The sequence below is a fragment of the Pseudopipra pipra genome, chromosome 2, assembly GCF_036250125.1.
Source record: "Pseudopipra pipra isolate bDixPip1 chromosome 2, bDixPip1.hap1, whole genome shotgun sequence".
NCBI classification, from domain to species: Eukaryota; Metazoa; Chordata; class Aves; order Passeriformes; family Pipridae; genus Pseudopipra; species Pseudopipra pipra.
The window spans coordinates 28,057,215-28,076,592 of NC_087550.1; the positions used below are offsets into that span (position 1 = coordinate 28,057,215).

At 54.3% G+C, this 19,378-nt stretch overlaps 1 protein-coding gene across 4 annotated transcripts; it reads right to left on the reverse strand.

The window, feature by feature from the left end:
- Positions 1 to 4,451: 4,451 nt before the first annotated feature.
- On the reverse strand, positions 4,452 to 14,979 carry IFFO1 (intermediate filament family orphan 1). 4 transcript variants are annotated; one of them, XM_064644575.1, is made up of 9 exons: positions 14,190 to 14,979; positions 9,197 to 9,257; positions 9,016 to 9,111; positions 8,639 to 8,779; positions 7,548 to 7,732; positions 6,941 to 7,061; positions 6,156 to 6,248; positions 5,833 to 5,963; positions 4,452 to 5,223 (listed from the first exon to the last, which is right to left on the reverse strand). In XM_064644575.1, exons 1-9 carry the CDS (start codon positions 14,870 to 14,872, stop codon positions 5,121 to 5,123), a joined length of 1,614 nt encoding a protein of 537 aa, XP_064500645.1. In that variant the 5' UTR covers positions 14,873 to 14,979; the 3' UTR covers positions 4,452 to 5,120. The 4 variants fall into 4 exon arrangements, with proteins under 4 accessions (XP_064500645.1, XP_064500647.1, XP_064500644.1 ...); XM_064644577.1 differs by having other exon boundaries at positions 7,548 to 7,708; positions 14,190 to 14,977; XM_064644574.1 differs by having other exon boundaries at positions 6,156 to 6,251; positions 14,190 to 14,976.
- Positions 14,980 to 19,378: the final 4,399 nt, after the last annotated feature.

The window sequence follows — 19,378 nt, forward strand, 5'->3', positions numbered from 1 at the left end:
ACAGGTACCTGAGACAGCAACAACCATAAACGTATAAAGAGCATGGCCAAAAGTACAAGGCTTAGGAAAGTCCATCTCCCAGCTCAGATCTAGAAACAAGAAAAACTTCCTATGAAGCTTTGACCTCTCCTGACTCTTGGCTAAGAAACAAGATGAACAGGTTAGCCGGGAATCAAAAGTTGTTCCGGGGAAGGCAGTCAGCATCACATTTAGGTCCATCTAAGGAATCCCGATATGAGGAAAAGCTAATTCACACAAAGGCAAGTCGTGCAGGACAAGTGACAAAGCACCCTCAGCAGAAGGGTGCTGGGTGGAAAATACAGGACCTTAACTGACTCAACAGACAAGTCAGACTCTTTCAGTGATATGATCTAAAATAGATCAGATCCAGGAATGAGTGAAGGGATGGCGCAGGCTCACTTAACACAGGGAAGAAGATCTGGGCTACTAAGCGGTTAGGTTGACTGAACCCTCTCTAAAGCCAGTAAGAACCATCCCACACTCATGCAGTGAGGCACAAGGAAAGCGATGCTCCCCACCTTCTGTGTGGGAAATTCCGCTAGTATTCATCAAGAAACTCAGTGGGCCTGGTCAGAATCCCAGAATAGGAAAGGCTGGAAGGGACTACAGTCCAACCTCCCTGCTCAAGCAGGGTCATCCCTGGCACATGGCACAGGATTGCACCCAGATGGTTCCTGAATATCTCCAGTGAGGAAGACTCTACAACTTCTCTGGGCAACCTGTTCCAGTGCTTGGTCACCTGCACAGTAAAGTTCTTCTTCCGTTCAAGTGGAACTTCCTGTGTTCCAGTTTCTGCCCCTTGCCTCTTCTCCTATTGCTTGGCATCACCAAACAGAGCCTGGCTCCTTCCTCTTGACACCCTCCCTTCAGATACTTGTACACATCGATGAGGTCCCCTCTCAGTTGGCTCTTCTTCAAGATGAACAGGCCCAGCTCCCTCAGCCTTTCCTCGTGAGCTGCTTCCTCACCTCATGATCTTTGTTGCCCTCCACTGGACCTGTCCAGGAGCTCCATATCTCTCTTGCACTAATAAGACCAGAACTGGACACAGCCCTCCAGATGCACCTTGCTGGGGCTGAGTACAGGGGCAGGATCACCTCACTCGACCTGCTGACAATGTTCTTCCTAATGCACCCCAGGATACCATTGTCCTGCTTGGCCACAAGGACACACTGCTGCCTCATGGACAGCTTGTTGTCCACCAGACTTCCAGGGCCTTCTACACAGAACTGCTTTCCAGAAAGTTGGCCCCCAGCCTGTACTGGGGAGTAACGTGGAGTTATTATTCTCCTGGTGCAGGACCCTGCATTTGCCTTTGTTGAATTTCAGATGGTTCCTCTCTGCCCAACCCTCCAGTCTGTTGAAGTCCTCCTCCCAGCTATGTCTTCAGTGAACTTGCTGAGGAGGCCCCATTTACCGTTTGTTGTTAATGGATTTGAAGAAGCCCTTCTTACTGTCCTTCACATCCTTGGCCAAATTTAGTTCCAGATGGGCCTTGGCCTTTCTCATCTCATTTCTACACACTCTGACAACATCCCTATATTTGTTCCAAGTAGCCTTTTCCTGATTCCACCTCCTGCGTATCTACTGCTTGTGCTTGAGTATTGACAGGAGTTCCTTGTTCATCGGCAGTTCTCTTGCCACTTTTACTCGATTTCTTGCTCATGGGGATGCACCATGCTTGGGCCTGGAGTGCTTGAATACTGACCAGCTAAATTGGAAACCTTTTCTGTGAAGGGCCCATTCCCATAGGATTCTTCCAAGGAGGTTCCTGAAGAGGCTAAAATTAGCTCAGAGCCACCCTGAAGACTGTGTGTCCAAAGACCATTGCTCACCTTTCAGATATGTCCTAGGGGCCATCACCAGGGAAAGGGTAGGGGAGGTGACTCTAATGCCACAGGATCAGAAATGCATCCAGCAGGGAGCCACAGCTCACTTCTGGAGCATGTCTGGCACTGCCTGCTGAAGGCCCTTGCTATGAGACTGATCTCAGCATGGGGAGCACGGAGTGCAGAGAACTGCACCTCTCACTCCAGCTCGAAGGCTGATTGTGTCCCTCAGCAACTCACGGAGGCAGGATGCTCAAAAGTGGGTTTGTCCCAGTCCAGGGACAGCATTTGCCTCAAAGGAGGGGTTTTGTGCCACTCCTGCAGCTGATATAAAAGTTGTGCCTGTCCTCACCTAGGCACAGCAGTCCAAAAGTTGGGGAGGGAGAAGCCAGAGTAACCACTAGCATGTTTCCAGACTGCCCAAGTAAGTCTCCACCAACATGGACTTCTGAGGGGTGGGGAAGCTGATGAACCAGTCTGTGTAAATGTTCAGTGGGAGGACCTCATTGCCAATCCAGAGACTCAATCCTAAAAGGATAGCCTTGGACAAATGTTCATGGAGGTCACCAGTCAGCAGCCACAGCCCCAAGCTGGATGTTGACAGAAGGACTGCCCGGATGCATCCTGCTATGGAATCCCATTCAGTCCATGCTTGGACAATACTTGGGCATTAAACATTCACATTAATGCATGGACACCAAGTGAGACAGGAATTGATATTGCTTCCTGAGCAGGCACTGCCAAGAGGTGTCCTGGAAAAGGGATGGCATTAAGCAACACAGCACTGAGCAGTTCATAGATGTCACTGGTGGGGGAACAGAGCCTCTTGCTGGTGATACAATTCACCAGAGAACAGCATCTTGCACATGTGGGTGGCAGAGACCTCAGTTTCACTGCGAAGGGAGTTCTGTCAAGCAGTGTGGGACTGGGGTCCTGACATGTCCTGGTACACGGGTGTCTAGCAGCACCTGCTGTTCCTCTGGGCAATGACTGCTCATGGCAGAGATGTCAGTCCTGCTGTGCTTCATGCTTTAAATCTCTCCAATCTTGTGGGTTCCTTAAGCAGTACTGAGGCAAAGGTATGCATGTCCTGGATTATGCACGGGAAAGCCAGATGCTGCCAGCCACTCACAGAGCTCTCCACAGCAGAGAAAGAGCAGAAAATGCTGCAAAGACACGTACAGGAAAGGGGATTTGCATGAACCAGAAGAGCCTCCAGGCAAGATAGAAAGTGATCCCTGATCTACTGTGTGTGAAGCATCATCACTTGAAAGTAAAAGACTATTAAAATATTTCCTCTGGCTTTAGCTCTTTTAAGAAGAAAAATAAAAAGGGAAGAGGGAAAGAAATTTGGACAAGGCAGCATGGAGGTGAGGGCCATGGCAGGCACTGAGACACACACCACCCATCCACTTACACAGCCAAAAGCAGCCAGGACAAGGGAACACACCTCTGTTGCTTCCCAGCACCCTGCTGCTCCTATGAAACACTCTCCCCATTTCCCTTCAAGAAGTGAAGGTGGCACTTGTGAGTTGGAGCGCAGCCACAGCAGACCATCAGCTGCAGAACTGCCATCTCCCAGCAGCAGCAGTCCCACAGCTCCACCCTGGCCTGGAGGTTTCCTCAGCTGCTGACTTCTGCCATTTGCAGGGACTCACCTCCCTGCCAGCTCTAACCAGCCAGGTCAGCCCATGCTAAAACACCAATGCATGCCATAACACATCTTACAGGCACAGGCAGAGGGCCTCACCCTGCCCAAATGCCAACACACTGTGCTGGGGTGCACGGATGCCACGGCATTCCCAGCTAAAGCACATGGCAGCGTTGGCCACCTATGATGAACCTACAGAGAGAAACTCTTGCATCGCTCAGCCCCCATTTTATCTACCTTACCTAATCTCAGAGATGATCCAAAAAACTCTACTGCTATGTTACTTTCTTTTTCTTTCAGGACATTTAGTGAGAAGCATTTTTTCTCTAGAGCTTCACCTGCCTTGGCTGTGCAGCCTGAGTCCACTGCTCAGTGTATCACACTGTTTCTCCAGAAGACACTGCCTCTCTGGATCACATTGGCTCTCAGCAGGCTGCTCATCCCCTCCTGACACCCTGCCAGGCTCCAGCCTCCTGTCACCAGAGGAGCACATGCCACAGGCCAGCCAGACAAACGCTGTAAGAGATGGTGGGACAGGGGATTCCCCACTGTGGTTACACCGAGGTTGGATGTGGGACTGAGAGCAGGCGAGAAGGGTGCCCTGGCATGGCAGAGGAGACCAGGCAACAGGAGAGGAAGGTCCACAAGTCACAAGCCAGGATCAGCTTCACTTCCAATCCCTCAGCCTCAGCATCGATGATGCTCCAGGTTAAGAACAAGGCAGCCCACACAACACCAATGCTACACACAGTCTGTTGAGGGCTGGTGGCTCTCAGAACAGGGACCTCACCACTGTCCCATCTGCCAGTCCCACCCAGCATGCCCAAGGGATGGGACTGCCCCATAAGGGGCCCCAATGATGTAAGCTTGGGGGTCTGGTGGAGGACACCCCCTGCCTCAAGCCACGCATCGCCCGCGACAGCACAGGGAGAGCCCACACCCGGCGAAGCTGTAGAAAAGGAAATTGTCCCATTTAATGACCTCGCCCCCGTAACACAGACGTGAGCGCATCGCCGACGGGCGGCAAAGCAAAGTGCACAGTGAGCGGGACTTAGCCCCCAACCCGGAGGAGGGGTGGGAGGGCTCAGGGTGCCCGGCATGGCAGGGGCACCAGCCAGGCGCCCAGCCAGCAGCAAGGACAGAGAGAGCCCTGGGCTCGGTCCAGTTGGCACCAGTGTGAGGTCCAGTTTGCAGGGAGGTACGGCTCTCGTTCAGCTCCGTGTAGCGCAGGGAGGGCAGGGGGCAAGTCAAGTGTACCAGGACGGAGGCCAGAGAAGGTGGGTCTGGGGGGGCCTGGGAACAGGTCCTGGAGAACGCCACCGTGGCAGGTTTGGAGCCTCCCTGCCCGAACCACGGTTTAACCAAAGCAGGAAAAGGGAATAGAGAAGGGGCTGAAGGCAGAGCAGCCCGGGCAAGGGCCCTCAGGTCTATCTAGCTATTCCCATTTGCAAGGTATCCGGTGAGGGGGGTGTGTGGGATCTGCCAAGCACCCCAAAATGGGAGTGAGCCTGGGTGACAGACGTTTACCAGTGGTTCCACGTCCCTGACAGTCTCTCCCAGGCGTGACTCAGGCACCCCCATGCCAGGAAGGGGGTCCAAGGGAGCAGGGCCTCCCCTCATTATCTGATAGAAGCATCGCTGGGTGGATCGCGGTCCGATTCCTCACTCTCCTCATTCGGGGCTGACTCGCTGTTGGAGCTCGGGGTGAAGGCAGGAGACTTTCTGCAGAGAATAGCAAAGGGCAGCGGTCACAGCATCACCCAGGAGGAGGGAAAGGACCCCGTTTGGTGTGGGCAGGGGGCAGGACAGCAGGAGTGAGAGAAGCTGAAGTGCCCCTCTTGCTCCCCTGGGGAGTATGAGTCTGCGGGAATCCCTGGGGGCTGGGGAGGGTGTTCCAAAGGACACCAATCAAGAGGTCAAGAGCATGGAGCAGAGCTGGGCGAAATGCTGGAGGGGCCTGTCCAGAGCAGGACCCTGACAAGGCATGTAAGGCTAAGGGTCTGTGAAAGCCCACCACAGAGGTCCCTAGCCTGAAGCCACCCTGGCTCCACAGGCCTTTGGGGACTTATACAATGTCCCTGCAACAATGGCAGCACCTCTCTCCATCAGGGCTGTCTGGCTTCACCTCTCAAAACAGACTCCTGCGTGCAGCCTACCTTCTGCAGAGGTGGCACCATGACCTGAGCGGAGGCTGGTCACCAGGAGTCCAACAGCCTCTGGAAGCTGCCCTCACTCCATGCCACATCAGGGCAGTGCAGGAGTCCTTCAGCTCCCACTCACCGCCACCCTGGCTCCAGAGCATGGGTATCCCATCCCTCCTGCTAAGCTCACCTGTCCCCAGACTGGGTGATGAGCCGCCGGCAAGTCTCCATCTGCACGTCCAAGCCTCGCTTCATGCTGCACATTTCCATGTACTCGTGAAGGTGCCGGTTCATGTCGTTCTTGGCTGTGGCCAGTTCCAGCTGCACAAGGGAAATGGTGCAGAGTGAGCCCAGGGCACAGTGCGGTGCAGGGCAGTGGGCACAGCCAGACCAGGGGCTGCTACCCCCATTGCCAATGGTCTGCTCCAGCATTGTGGATCCCTCCCCCAGGGATCCACTCCCCCATTTCACACCCTTCTGTGCTATGCCATTCCCACTTCCTCATTCTCCCACCTCTATTTGGTCAATGGTTTCCTGGTACTCCTTCTCACGGCTCTTGAACAGTGACTCCGTGTCCTTGATCACCTTCTCCAGGCTGTCGTCCTGCTGCTGAGGAAAGCAGACAGCATGTTTAGAGGCAGGGAGGTGTCCAACATGAGGAATCAGAGGCAAGACAGAAAGAGAAAGAACTGGCAACACTGGGAAAAGAGGAAGAAACAAATACAGTGTAGCGCATAGAAGGCATGAGTCAGTTCTGCCAACATGGAGTTAGGAGACCTAGGACTCCCCACGCTGGGCAGAGAACACATCAACCCAGAACAAGCCCAGCAATGCACAAAAGCTTTGGAGAGCACAGACCATTTCCAAGCATTACACATCCCCAGGGGACTGCTGGGGGCCAAAGATGGGGGACGACAAGGGCTTTAGCCAGACACTGCTTGGGCAGTTTTGCTGCACACTGGGCAGATGGGCTGGAGAACATGAGCAAGGGATCACCACAGACCAGCCCAGTCAGAGGAGGTCTTTTCTTCTGGGAGGACTGTGGCTCCCCTATGTGTGTGGACCATGTTCTCAGCACATCCTTCAGGCTACAGGTCCCTGGTGAGGGAGACCTCAACAAGGATGCAGTAATGTATTCATGTATTCGTGTAGAAAGGGTAGGAAAGCATCTGTACAGGCCTGAAAAGGCATAGATGAGTTGAAGTCTGGTTTTTGAGGGAGCATCTTCCCAGGCTGAGGCAGGACCAGGTGTCCCAACCCAAGGCTGGATCCCCAAGGGGACCTGACACCACCATTACCTCCCCCTGCACCTCTGCGGCTGCAATGGCATATCCAGAGAAGTCCTCCCAGAGGAGCAGCGTTTCTTCTGTCTCCTCCCACGTGAGGCTGTCACAGTCATCTTCAAAGTCATACTCCCTCCTGGGGGCAAGGGAACAGCACATCAGAACCCAGCAGGAACACCATGGCAGGCAGGGGATGAGTCGGTGCCAAAAGCCTTGCTCCTGCTCATGAGCTTGCAGGGCTGCAGCTCTTGGGTGGTCTGGCCAGGGTGAACTCACGTGTGCCCAAACCCAACCAACACATGATGGAGAGGGGCTATATGGTCAGAAGCCCCAGAAAATTCAGGCAGGGACTCCCAAAACGTGGCAAGGGGTCAAGAGAGGGGGAGCTGGTCCAGCTCCCACCCACGGCACGGGTGGGCTCAGGACTCCCAAGGTGGTCAGTCCCACCGTGCCACAGAGCACAGGGTGTACATACTCCACAGCAGCACCTCCCATCTTGCCCTCAGCTGGGAAGGGGAGCTGCAGACCACCCCCGCCCTCCCCATCCCAGGCACCAGCCGGGAGCCTGATGCTGGAGCCTGGCGCAACACCGTCGGCAGAGGAGTGCAGCAGCCGCACTCACAGCTGGTTCAGCATCCTCTGCATTTCCTCATTGATACTCATGGCAGTGGTCTCATCCTCCTCTTCCTCTTCAGGTTTTCGGGAGGCATCACTCTCTGATAGTGAGGTGTCTTCGTCGCTGACCTGCTTGCGCTCCCGCTTCCGCCCCACCGAGGCTGGGACCTTAACGGGAGACAAGTGCAGAGACTACAGAAACGAAGCCGGGTCCGAGGTCAGGAGCAGGTAGTTGGGAGGAGATGGAGGGGAAAGGAATGGTGGAGGGACAGAAAGGCAGGGAAAGAGAGAAAGACAGAAAGAAAGGAAGGAAGAGAAGAGAGAGAGAGAGAGAGAGAGATGGGCTCATTATGATCAGGTTAAAGGTGGATGCAATGGATAAAACATGGTTTTAGCATTTTTTAAAATTAAAACTAAGCAACTAAAAATGGAATCTATGAATCTGATGAGAAAAAACAATGTGGTTTTACTGCAGAAAAACTCAAATCACCCACCACCCCAGTCCAGAGACAGAGAAACACAGTGACAGAAACAGGAAAAAAGAGAGTCTGAAAAAGGTGAAATATGTCAATATATACAGTCCGACCTTATTTATAGTAAGTTTAAAATTTGCAAAATTTCCCAACTGAATGAAACTAACCAGTTGCTTCTGTAGGGACAAAGAGCGAAACAGAAAGGCAGCAACATCCAGAAAGAGAAAAGAGACAGAGACAGAGAAGAGAGACAGAGAGAAGATGACGGAGAGGGGAAGGGGAAGGAGAGAGATGGAATTAGAGACAGACGCTCGAGCAACTCGTCTCCCTCCTGCAGCTGTTCCCCTACCACTATGGTGTCCCCGGGCCCAACACAATAGGTCAGCAAGAGGCTGAGGGGACTCTTGATGCCCAAAGCAACATCTGGAGCTTTCCACCTCCTCTCTGTGCCCTTTAGCCTGGTCCTCCCGAGAGAGACAGAAAGCAAGGGACTGCAAGGAGTGAGGGTGAGGGTGACCAAGCGTCTCCCCTGGCAGGGGTCTGGTGTTGTCTCTTCTACCTCCTTTGAGAACTCTCTTCCCCAGAGCCAGCAGCTGAGCCTGGAGCAGCATCAGGTGCTTCTCACCTGAAACATCTTGATCATGTCCTCGCAGTTCCTCTGCTGTGCCACGTCGCACAGCTTGGCAGTGATGTCGATGCGCCGGCAGATGTCCATGTCCACCTTCATGGCCTTCTCTTGGATCTTTGTGTCCAGCTCTGTGATGTTCTGAACCCACAGCATCACAGGAAGGGGACAAAGGAGGAATATTAGGCAAGGCAAAAAGCAATCACCGCCCCCACTTTCCTGCTCATGCAGGACCGCATCCACATCTCCACTTTGCTCACTGCACCCTGCCAGACCACCTCTGTGCTGGTTGTGCCCCACCAAGGAACTGCTTTTCTGCACAGCCCCACTGCTCACGTAGGACCAGCTGTGGGGTCAGAGAGGGGTTAGGGACTCACATTGCTCATCAGTCCCTTGAAGACAACAAGCTCTGCCTTGAGCTGCTCCACCTTCATGGCCAGCTCCTCCTGGCAAGCTTCAGCCTCCTGGGCTTCCTGCCCCAGGCAGAGGGAGACAAGCAAATCAGCATTAGGGGGGGGCAGCTGCATTGCAAAGGAAGTGGGGGACAGCAGAGCTTACCTCCTGCAGCTCAGTCACCCGGTCCTGAAGCTGGACACGCACCGTGTACTCCTCTTCCCATCTAGGGAGACAAACGTGCTGGTCAGATCCTATCGGCCTCGCCTCGCTGGCTGCCAAAGAGAGAGGACGGAGCAGCAGCTGCTCACCCCAAAGCTATCCAAGAGGGTGGGATGACGGCACCGGGGTGGGAAGGAGAACGTGCCCAAGAATGCATAGCCTCTCGTGTTCAGGCGATGGCAGCTGCCAAGTGCATCAGCCCCGCTGGCCACGAACCCTGCCCCACCACGGCTGCCCACCCTGCGACGGGGGGAGCTGGGGACACCGACCCAGGCTGTACTGCACACTTTGCCACACTGGGGCTGGCCCACGGCCTGATGCAGCCCACTGGCCTCTCCATCCACCCCCGAGCCCCTCAGCCCTGGGTCACATGAGGTTCAGCTCCAACACTCAACAACAGGTTTGCAGATGTTGCAGAGTTGCCTCCTGTGCCACATTTTTGTGACCACATTTGTGTGTCTGCAGTGTTGCAGCTCAGACTGTCCAGAAGCACAAAATCCAATCCTGACACCAAACCACCTCACGGTGTGAGTGACCACGATATGCACCACATGAAGAGCTGCTCTCCACCTGTACCAATGCAGAGGGCTGCCCTGTGCCGGGCCACGCTGCCTGGGCAGGAGCACAAGTGTCCTTGGTTCTATGCTACCGCATAACAGGTTGGATCAGAGAACATTGTTTCATCCTAGAAGGAAGCAGGATAGGGTGTCTCAGTTTACACCAGGCTGGCTGGTGGGTACTGTATTAGGCTCTGCAGCTTTGAAAGCGGCTGACCTGCAAGGCGCCCGGCCTTGCTATACAAAGACACATCCCCCAGCAATTATATTATATTTCACTGCATGAGATCGTCCTCTTAGATCATGCTGCAGCGTTGGCCCACTCCACAGTCTATTGGGAGGCCATGAAGCTGCACTGCTCTTTGCTGAGTGACTATCCCATAGAGCAGGTGGGCTGGCATGTGCTGTGGTGTGGCATGGGGCAGGGCTGCTGCATTCTTACCTGGCTCCTGGTTTCTCTGGGAGCACTAGATTTTTCCAAGAAAGTAAGACTACTCTGGGAAAGCAACCAGAGCTGCACCCTTCCTGGTGCGGTGATCTCTGGTTTCTATTTAATGCTTGCAAGCACCAACACAGACACTGTGACTCTGCATGAGGACATGAAAAATCTCTCTTCTCACTTACACCAAGTTTGAACAATAAATCCTAAGGTCTAGGAAATCAGAAAGTATATGAGAAGCCCTCACACTTGTTATCTCAGGGCATCTGGACAATCTGACAACGTGGGAGAGCCCTGGCTTATGAATTTCTAAGCTCTTAAAGCTACCAATGCTGCTCCTTACTCAAACAAGGACAAAGTGTACACTCCTCCTGTTGATGTTGGATCCATACCACAGCTCCAGAAGGGGAATCAAAGGGGGTTCCCATCCCTTTGGGGAAAGAGAGAGATGAAGGGAAAAGAAAGAAGAAAGTTAAAAGGAAGAATTGGCCTTATATGGGAGCTGCTTAAACAAGGCCTTCCTCGCCAGGGACAAAAACGCTTTCCGCCACAAGAAAAAAATTTGCAGCATCTTTCTCTGTGAGGCACTTCCTCTTTTTTGGTCCCCGCCTCCCTCCAAATCTCTATATATCCCAGACTCACTGGGAAAGTAAAGCACAGCTGCAAGTCCTGGTAAGAGTTCATTTCATACCAGTGCTATGGAAGATGAGTTCAGATCAGATAAACAGCAATTTAAAGGCAGAAGGAGACAGCGATTCACCCCACAAGAGACAAATCTGTGCACCCATCCATTATGAACCTCTCACTCTCTCCTCTTCTGCCTGGCTCCTTCCCTGCTCCCTCCTGCAATGCACCACTCCTAATAATAACCTGCCTGCAGCACTGCACCCGTAGCCCAGTGCGGCCGGCGGCCGTGCCAGGTTGCTGCCAGCTGGAAGCAAGGCTGCCCCACGCAACCCCATGGCCACCAGTGCATGCCAAGGGGAGATGTGGGTCCTTCCTGCACCACTGCAAAGCAACAACCTGCCCAAAGGCTGAAACGCAGAAGGCAGAGAGCAAGGGCAGGAGGGTCCCAGCAGCAAGCAGACCCGACCATCTCCTTGCCAGCCATGGAACAGCCCTCCCCCAAAGCCGGTGACATGAAAAGACGCGGTGCTGTCCCTACAGCATCCCCCCTCCCGGGTGTGTCCCCTCAACAAGTTCACTTAGCAATATAAACAACTCCCCCATCTTTAAAAATCCTGTTCACTGCAAGAGGCACTGGGGTGCCTCACCCTATCCACGGTTAGTGCACACTGGTGCTTTGGGTGCTCTTGCCATGTCTGAAGTAGGTCTGAGCTTCACCTTAGTGGTGAAGGCCCTGTAGCCTGGCACAGCTCCTTGGAGGGCAATTACAACAACAAAAGACATTCTTGAGGCCTTTTAATAAACAAGGGGGCTTATAAAAATGATGGAGAGAGACTTTTTACCAGGGCCTGCAATGACAGGACAAGGGGCAATGGTTTTAAACTGAAAGAAGGTAGGTTTAGATTAGACATAAAGATTAATTTTTTTATCATGGTGGTGAGACACTGGAGCAGGTTGCCCAGAGAAGCTGTGGATGCCCCATCATTGGAAATGTTCAAGGTTAGGGCTTTGAGCAACCTGATCTAGTGAAACCTCATGGCAGGCGGGTTGGACTAGGTAATCCTTAAAGGTCCTTTCCAATCCAAACTATTCAGTGACTCTAACACACTGTGTTGTAACACTGCTCACCCCATATCTCCAGCGTGTCCTTGCAACATGCAAGATAAAAACTACTTGTAAATACAGATGTAGCAGACAACATAAACCTGATGAGATTCCCAGATCCCCAGCACTTAGCAGGTCTGTATGATATTCACAGGCACCTTTCGCCCCTCTCCAGGCCACCCAGCCTCAGTCCACTCCTCCCAAGTGCAGCTTCTGCAAGCCTCTCTCCTGCTGCTGCATCTATTCTCATCCCTCCCTATAGCCCCCGCACCCCTCCTAGATCCCTGACTTGAATTTCAGGCCCTGGTGTATCCAGAGAGAAGCTCCTGCTGCACTGCTCCAAGTGCTGCGGGCTGCGTAGCAGCAACGCTGCCCTGAAGAAAGCACAAGCTCAAGCACCCAAGCCACAGGTCATAAACCGGGAAGTCCTGTGTTAATATGGTCTCTTCCATCTGCTACCAGGCAGGTGGCAAAGGCATGACACCAGCTGCACTGTCCTTGTGGCAGATCACAGCCCACCATGGCAGGGAAGTCTCAGCTCCCTGGGGATGTTGCTGTCAGGCCTCAGCATGGAAAAGGGTGTGGAAATGGGATCCTCCTGTCCCATTCCCCTGTTTGGGACTTGGCTGTTCCCATCAGAAAGTTCCCAATGCTGGATAGGGTCTGGGGGTGGGGTCTGCTTTCCCCCAGCTCCTGGTAACACACTCCAAAAATAGATCCCACCAACAACATTGGCTCATAGCAGCTTGTGGTGCTCCCTCTGCTCACCCTCAGCAGTCCCTCTGTCACCCTCTCTGCAGCCTTCCCCAAAGCCCACTTTCCAGAGCAGGATGACCCCTAAAAGCTCTCCATTCTCTAAAGTTTCAGCAGCATCAACAAACCCAACTTGGTCCTCTCTGACTGACCCCCTTTGTGGCTCAAGCTGTCCAGGCCAAAAAGGTGGCTCCAGCTCCCTGGTATATGATCTGAAAATGCAAGGCAAGGAGTGCAGCTCACCCCTGGAGAAGGAGCCAGACCCCTGGTTTAATAATAAAAAGCCTAAGGTACACACAGTAATCATTGGGAAAGAAGAGATGCCAGCTCTTCCTTTCCGTGTGCCTTGCTTGGTGCCTTCAGAGCATCTGACAGTCAAGTTTGCTCAGCCAAAGCCTTATAAAGCCAAAAGCGTAAGGTGTCATCTTGGATCCCCAGCCTTGATCTTGGCACCAGAGCCCACAGCTGTGCAGAACTGGTCAGCAGCACAGCTCCCGTGGGTAGTTTGGTGCACAATCAGTTACTTTGAACTGGTTCTAAAGCACCATAACTTCCGAAAAAGAAAATCAGTCTGTCTGATGGTGTCAGTCGCAGCGACGCTCTCACCCGGCGCCGTGCCCTGACCCTGCGACGCCAGCCCCTGCCTGATCTCATCCTGTGCAGCTCTGGGAGCAGCCTCGGAAACTGGCCTGAAACAAAAGCACAGCCGGCGCGATGGGAGAGCAGCAGCCACCCCGCACGGGAAAGAAGAACCGGCCAAGAGATTAGCTTTGCATTCTGCTTCATCCTTCTCCAAGGCACATGCCAAGCCACGGCTATTTTGGGTCCAGAGGAAAGCCCCGGAGGAGTGGGGTGCTCCAGCACAGCTCTCTGCTGCGAAGGCCAGCTTGAGATCACTGGGGAGGGGAAAGGGCCAGGGGGAGCCGGCTACCATGCTGCAGGGCTTCCTGACATCTTCCGACATATCCAGAGAACACTCCTCTTCCCAGCAGCCTTTTTCAATCCGAACCCGCTCACTGCTGCATGCCCACCTTCCTCACCTACTTTCTGGCTGCTCCTCCTTCCCCATTGTTTCCAGATTCTCTCCCCTCTAAAACACATCTCCTGGAGTCATGTTATTCCTTCCCTGCTTGGAAAGGTATTTCTAGTCCCTCATGCCGGGTTGATAAGATGGAAAAAGGCTCAACGAGCATCCCGAGAGGGTTCACGAACGAGGAGGCAAGTGAGGAGACCCAGGCATAGACAAATGCTTTCAGGGGTTCCCATTTTTGCTTTGCAACCCCATCTCTCGCTGCCTGGAGCCCACGCTCCTGGAAAGTCTGGCGAGGCTGTCTCCTTCCCTCCCTGTTTCTCCCGCACAGCGCCCACCGGGCAGAGCCTTACAGCCTCCCCGGCGATGGTTTCGGTCCCTCGGGGGATGCTGCTGGGACCCCTCGCTCCCGCCGCCCCTTCTCACCTGCGTTTGTACTCGTCGCGCTCCCTCTTCACCTTGGCCAGCACATTGTAGAGGGCCCGGATCTCCGGGGTGATGGTGTCGATCTGCACGCCCACCCCGTCGGGATGGACCCAGGAGACTCCCGGTCCCTGCACCAGGGTGGTCTCGGGCCCCGGGCCGAGCCGCCGGGCTTGCGAGAAGGACCAGATGGTGCCGGGCATGAAGCGGGAACCGGCCGAGAAGGCAGAGGGCTGGGCGGGGGCGCCGGGGCGGCAGCCGGGGGACCCCAGCGCCCGGGCGGGCCCCAGCCCCAGCCCCGGCCCCAGCCCCAGCCCCAGGGTGCGGATGGGACCCACGAAGCCGGTCTGTACCGCCTGGTCCCGGCGCGGGGGTCCGCGGCCGCGGCCGCCCGCCCCCTCCTCCAGCGCCTGCTGCAGCTGCTTCTCCAGCTGCCGGTTGCGCCGCTCCAGCTCGTGGACCTTGGCCAGGAAGCAGCGGAACCGCAGGTTCAGCGTCTTCAGGACGCTGATGTTGGAGCCCAGGTCGTTGCGGAGGGCCATGGCGGCGGGCGGCGCGGGGAAGGGGCCGGCGGGCGGCTCCCCCGGCAGGGGCTCGGCGGCGGGCGGCGGCGGCAGCTCGGGGCCCGGCAGCCCCTGCTGCTCCTGCGGCAGTAGGAAGAGGTTGGGACCGAAGAGCGGGTTCATGGCGGCGGCGGGACGGGGCGGGGAGCTCCGGGGGTGTGGGGGGGATGCGCCCGGCCGGCCCCGGCGGCGGGGGTGCGGCTTCCGCTGCGGCGGGGATGCGGCGGCGGCGGCGGCGGGCGCAGAGAGCCGCCCCCCGCTCCCCGCCGCCGGCCCCGGGCGGAGCGAGCAGAGGAGGGGACACGGCAGAACCTCCCTTTCCTCACCCGGCCCCCGAGCCCCGCGGAAGGAGGGGGCGGCTCGGCTTCCCCGGAAGGTTTCGGGGCGCCCCGGGGCGAAGGGATGCGGCGGGGTCCGGCAGGATCCGGCGGGCACGATCCTGGGGGAAAGTCCCGCTCCAGCACCGCTAGCTAAGTCCCACCGGGTACTAATTCCCGTCATCAGCCCAGCAACAGCACAGCGTGCCTCTGTCTCTTCCTTTTTATTTTTTTTTTATTCGCATTGCATAGAATTTAGTGCTTTCCCCAGGGCTGCTTCCCTTAAAGAGGGCATAACTTTCCCTCTGCACTCCCGAAGCCCTCTCCTTATGCTTCCTGGAGCCCCACAAGGCAGCCTTGCCCCTGCTCTGCCAGCAGCCCGCCTACGGAGAGCTGCCACTGGATAATGGCGAGCCAGAGGGCAGAGGAGGCTGTGTGGAGGCAGCCAGCCTCTCAGATAGCATGCTTGGCTTGCAACTGGCTTCCTTCTTCCTTGCTCACAGAGCAGCCTCGGGTCTTATATCGTGCCCCATATTTTAGCCTTCTTTAGGTCTTTCCTTACAGTCTCTCCCTCCCTGACCCCAACCCCAGGTCAATATCGTGAAAAGCACTGGCATCGCCCCTCACCCTGTTATCCATTTATGGACACCTGTGTTCCCTTGATGTCTGTGTGCTCCTGGCCAGTTGCCCCAAGACTTCCACTGCAGACCTGAGCCGAGTGCGGCACTTGAGCTACGTGGCCTCCGAGGTCTCAGCTGAGCCATCAGCAAGGGGTGAGCGAGCAGTGGGTTTGAATTAGGGGAGGTGACCAGCACCACACTACATTGAGCTCTGTGGAAGGAGTGGGCGTGCTCCAGTATGGTGGTGTGCTACAGCCCTCCCATTGGGATCCAAGGTATGACTGAGTCCACACTTCCAGAGACTTACCAGCCCCACTGAAGATGGCTGGCTTTGTGAGTCTTGACCGAGTCTGCCTATTGCATGTTCCCTGCTGCCTCTCCTTCAGGGTTACAGGTCTCCTCCATCCCTCCATTACTCTTCTGCCTTCCTGGCCTGGGAGCAGGCTAAATCAAATTTGTTTCCTTCTCCTGCCTTCCTGTGTCCAGTATCACTTATGTCTTCTGACCTGCCTGTCTCCCCTGTCCTGTCCATGCCTCTAGGCTCCCCACAGCAGCCCCCACTTGCATTTATACTACCTCCTATCCCACCACTAACCTGACTGCATCCTCCCTGGCGCACTCATGACCACTGGAACTCATAACTGGATTTTGGTCCCTCCCAGATGCGGTTAGGTTGGGAAATGAAGTGAGCTTTCCTTCTCTGTCACCTCCTTTTTTAAACATTTTTCCTCTTCTTAAGTAGCTGTTCCCTTGCTCTTCCTCTGACCAGAGAGGCTGAGCTGTGGCACACAGTGCTTTTGTCAAGGGAGAGGAGGGCAGGAGGGCTTTCCTCACGGACAGGCACAAGAGATCCCCATCTTCCAAACACCAGCACTGAAACAGCAGACAGTAGGGAACCATATGCCCAGCAGCAATACTACCGAATGAACAGCCAGGGAAAAGAGAAGGACAGGTGGACAAAAGGGATCCCCATCAAGAAGCTTGTTTTGAAGCAGCGGTGGCAGCTCCAGCTCGGAGACCTCCCAGCACATGCCCATTTAGCAGTCACTGACGTCCCTTCACCCGCCCCCCAGGCTGCCACAGCCTGCCTGCACGCCTGGCAGCCCGCGTTTTCTGCCAGCATCCTCCTCTTGCACACACTCCTGATTTTACCCCTCCATACCTGTTGCACCCAGGTGAGCAGGGTCAGGCAGGGGTGATCTGCTGCTGCATGCAGCCAGCAGGGAGCACAGGCAAGAGCAATGCCACAAACCGTGGAGCAAGTGCTTTCCCAAGCTCTGCTTGGCCTGCTCCTGTCCTGATAGGGAAACCTGGCACACGGAGATGATTAATGAAATGCCAGTGGAGGAAGGCATTGCCATCCATCAGGGAAAGCTTTTCCACCAGGAGGCTAGCACAGTGCTGGAGCAGGTGGTGGGATCTCCATCCGTGGTGGTTCTCAGGGCTCAGCTATGCAAATCCACAGCGATGTGACCTAGTGCTGGGACAGTCCTGTGTACAGGCAGGGATGGAGCTACAGACCTACAGCACCTCTTCCCACCAACACTCCTGCTGTCTCTTGGAAAGGACAGGGCAGTGCGGAGCCTCCTTTTTTTCCTAACTTCCCTTGCTTGGGATACTTGCTGAGTAAAGGATTCCTACTGACACAGAAGATGGCTAGGGCAAAGGGCCAACTTTAGTTACTCCTGAGGAAGCCCAGAACCTAGAGAAAATCCTGCTACCCAGGGGACCACAGCACCCCTCCACTGGGCCTCAATCTCACTGCAGCACAAGAGTTCCTTCTCCTCATCTTCCCTTCTTTGTTCACCAAGAAGGCACCTCTCCAGCTTCTGCCCCCACTTTATCAGCTCAGGGTCAGCGGTGGCACTGCTGGACCATACCTGCTGACATGCAGAGCTCCTCACCACAGCTCTTAAAATCATCCCTGTAGCCAATGTAAAAATATACACTTATTCACAAACATGCTGATATTTATCTTACTTCCACGAATTTTAAGGCCAAGAAAGAAGCATCGCTTTTTCTGATCCTGTGCAAAACAGACAGTGCAAATTTTTGTAGCTCAGGTCAAGTAATTGTGTGGGACTGTGTCTCTAATTGCTGACAGCACAGTAAAAAGAGATTGAGCTTCTACTATTAGCATCTGTGGAAAAATGAAGGTAGATTCCCCAGGTGGCTAATGCCCTATTAAAATCACATGCCTCATTTGGATTTGCCTAGCTATAACATCCATTGCCACGTTGCGATGCTCCTGCTCTCCCAGATCTCAGAACCTCTTGCTAGCTAATGCATCCTCCTTGCAAATGTGCTTCATAGGTGAAACCTGTTCAAATTAGCTCCACAGCTTTCATGGAGGCTCTCTCTTTTAAGGCTACATCTCATCAGTGTGTCTATACCTCATCTCTCTGCTCTCCTTCCCTTCGAGTACCTCAGTGGTACCTTCTCCCTTGCACCACACTGCTGGAATGTTTCAGTGTAAACTCTCCAAGTCTGACCCCTAAAATTGCTTCTATCCACAACCAGAGGCAGATGCTGCAATGAACACACAACTTTTGGGTACCTAGCTGCCTAGCAAAGCCATCAGCCCTGTCAGCTGCCTGGATTTGGGTGCAAATGTGAAAAAATTGGCACAGAGGAACAGCTACCAACAGCAGCTGGGTGATCGCCACAGTTACCAACACACAGAAAAATACGTGTCTAATGGCAAACGAGGGAAGGGATTTTCTTCTAAAAACCACCAGTCCAGGAGGGAGTTTTGGAGGCAGGTCTTCATGTGAAGGCAATTCTAGGCGCTACAGCCAAGAGCCCAGGGCCTAATTGATCTTACCTTCTCAGCAGTTCCCCACTGATTCCATCACGCAGGTGGGACTTAGAGACAACCTCTTTGGGAGCTCTCTGTATCCTCCCTAGCAAGGATGGACAGCCTGGGGGAGCAAAGCCTGCTGATGGGACCTTGGTCATTTGTGGATTCAGCCCCTACAAAAGTGTATGTATCCATGGGTGTTATGTATAATACAGTGTGTGCTCAGAGATACAAATTTTACACCCAAGTCTCTGAAAGGTGGGATTTCAGTCCCTTCCTGTGGATACATCCAGACACGAGACAATACAACCACAGGCTGCCTGCCCAGCATAGAACAGACATTACAGCATATGACATCACTGGAATTAGTGACCGACACGCAGTGCTGCTCGAGTCTCTTCTTTCCATTATGCACCACTGTCCCCAGAAGTTTTTGTTTGCCTTCTAACATGCCGAAGGTACAGCAGCACAGTGCCCTACCTCTCCCTCCTGTCTTGCAGAGGTGAGCTGGCAGCACTCTGGAGCCTGGCAGGCAGGAGCTGCCGGCTGGCCGTCTTCACTGTATCCTGATAAGGCTTCTCCAATAGACTCTCTGTTTGGGGAGAAGGATTGTGCACAGTACAGTGGAACAGATATCATGACACATTATGCTGACTTCTCCCAACCAGCTTTTAATTTATGACAACGTTTTTACCCCTCAGATCTGCTTTCAGTCTTTGCTTTGCCTCAGTTCTTGCTTTGCTCTGCCTCAGCTTTCACAAGCCACGTTATCAGCAGCTTTCAGATACTAAAATACATTAAAGGAAGGTACTGAAAGGTGATCCAGCAGTCACGTTTTCCAGAAATCTCAGCTTTCAGGTAACAAAAGATTCCTACAGTAACAAGGCAGCTG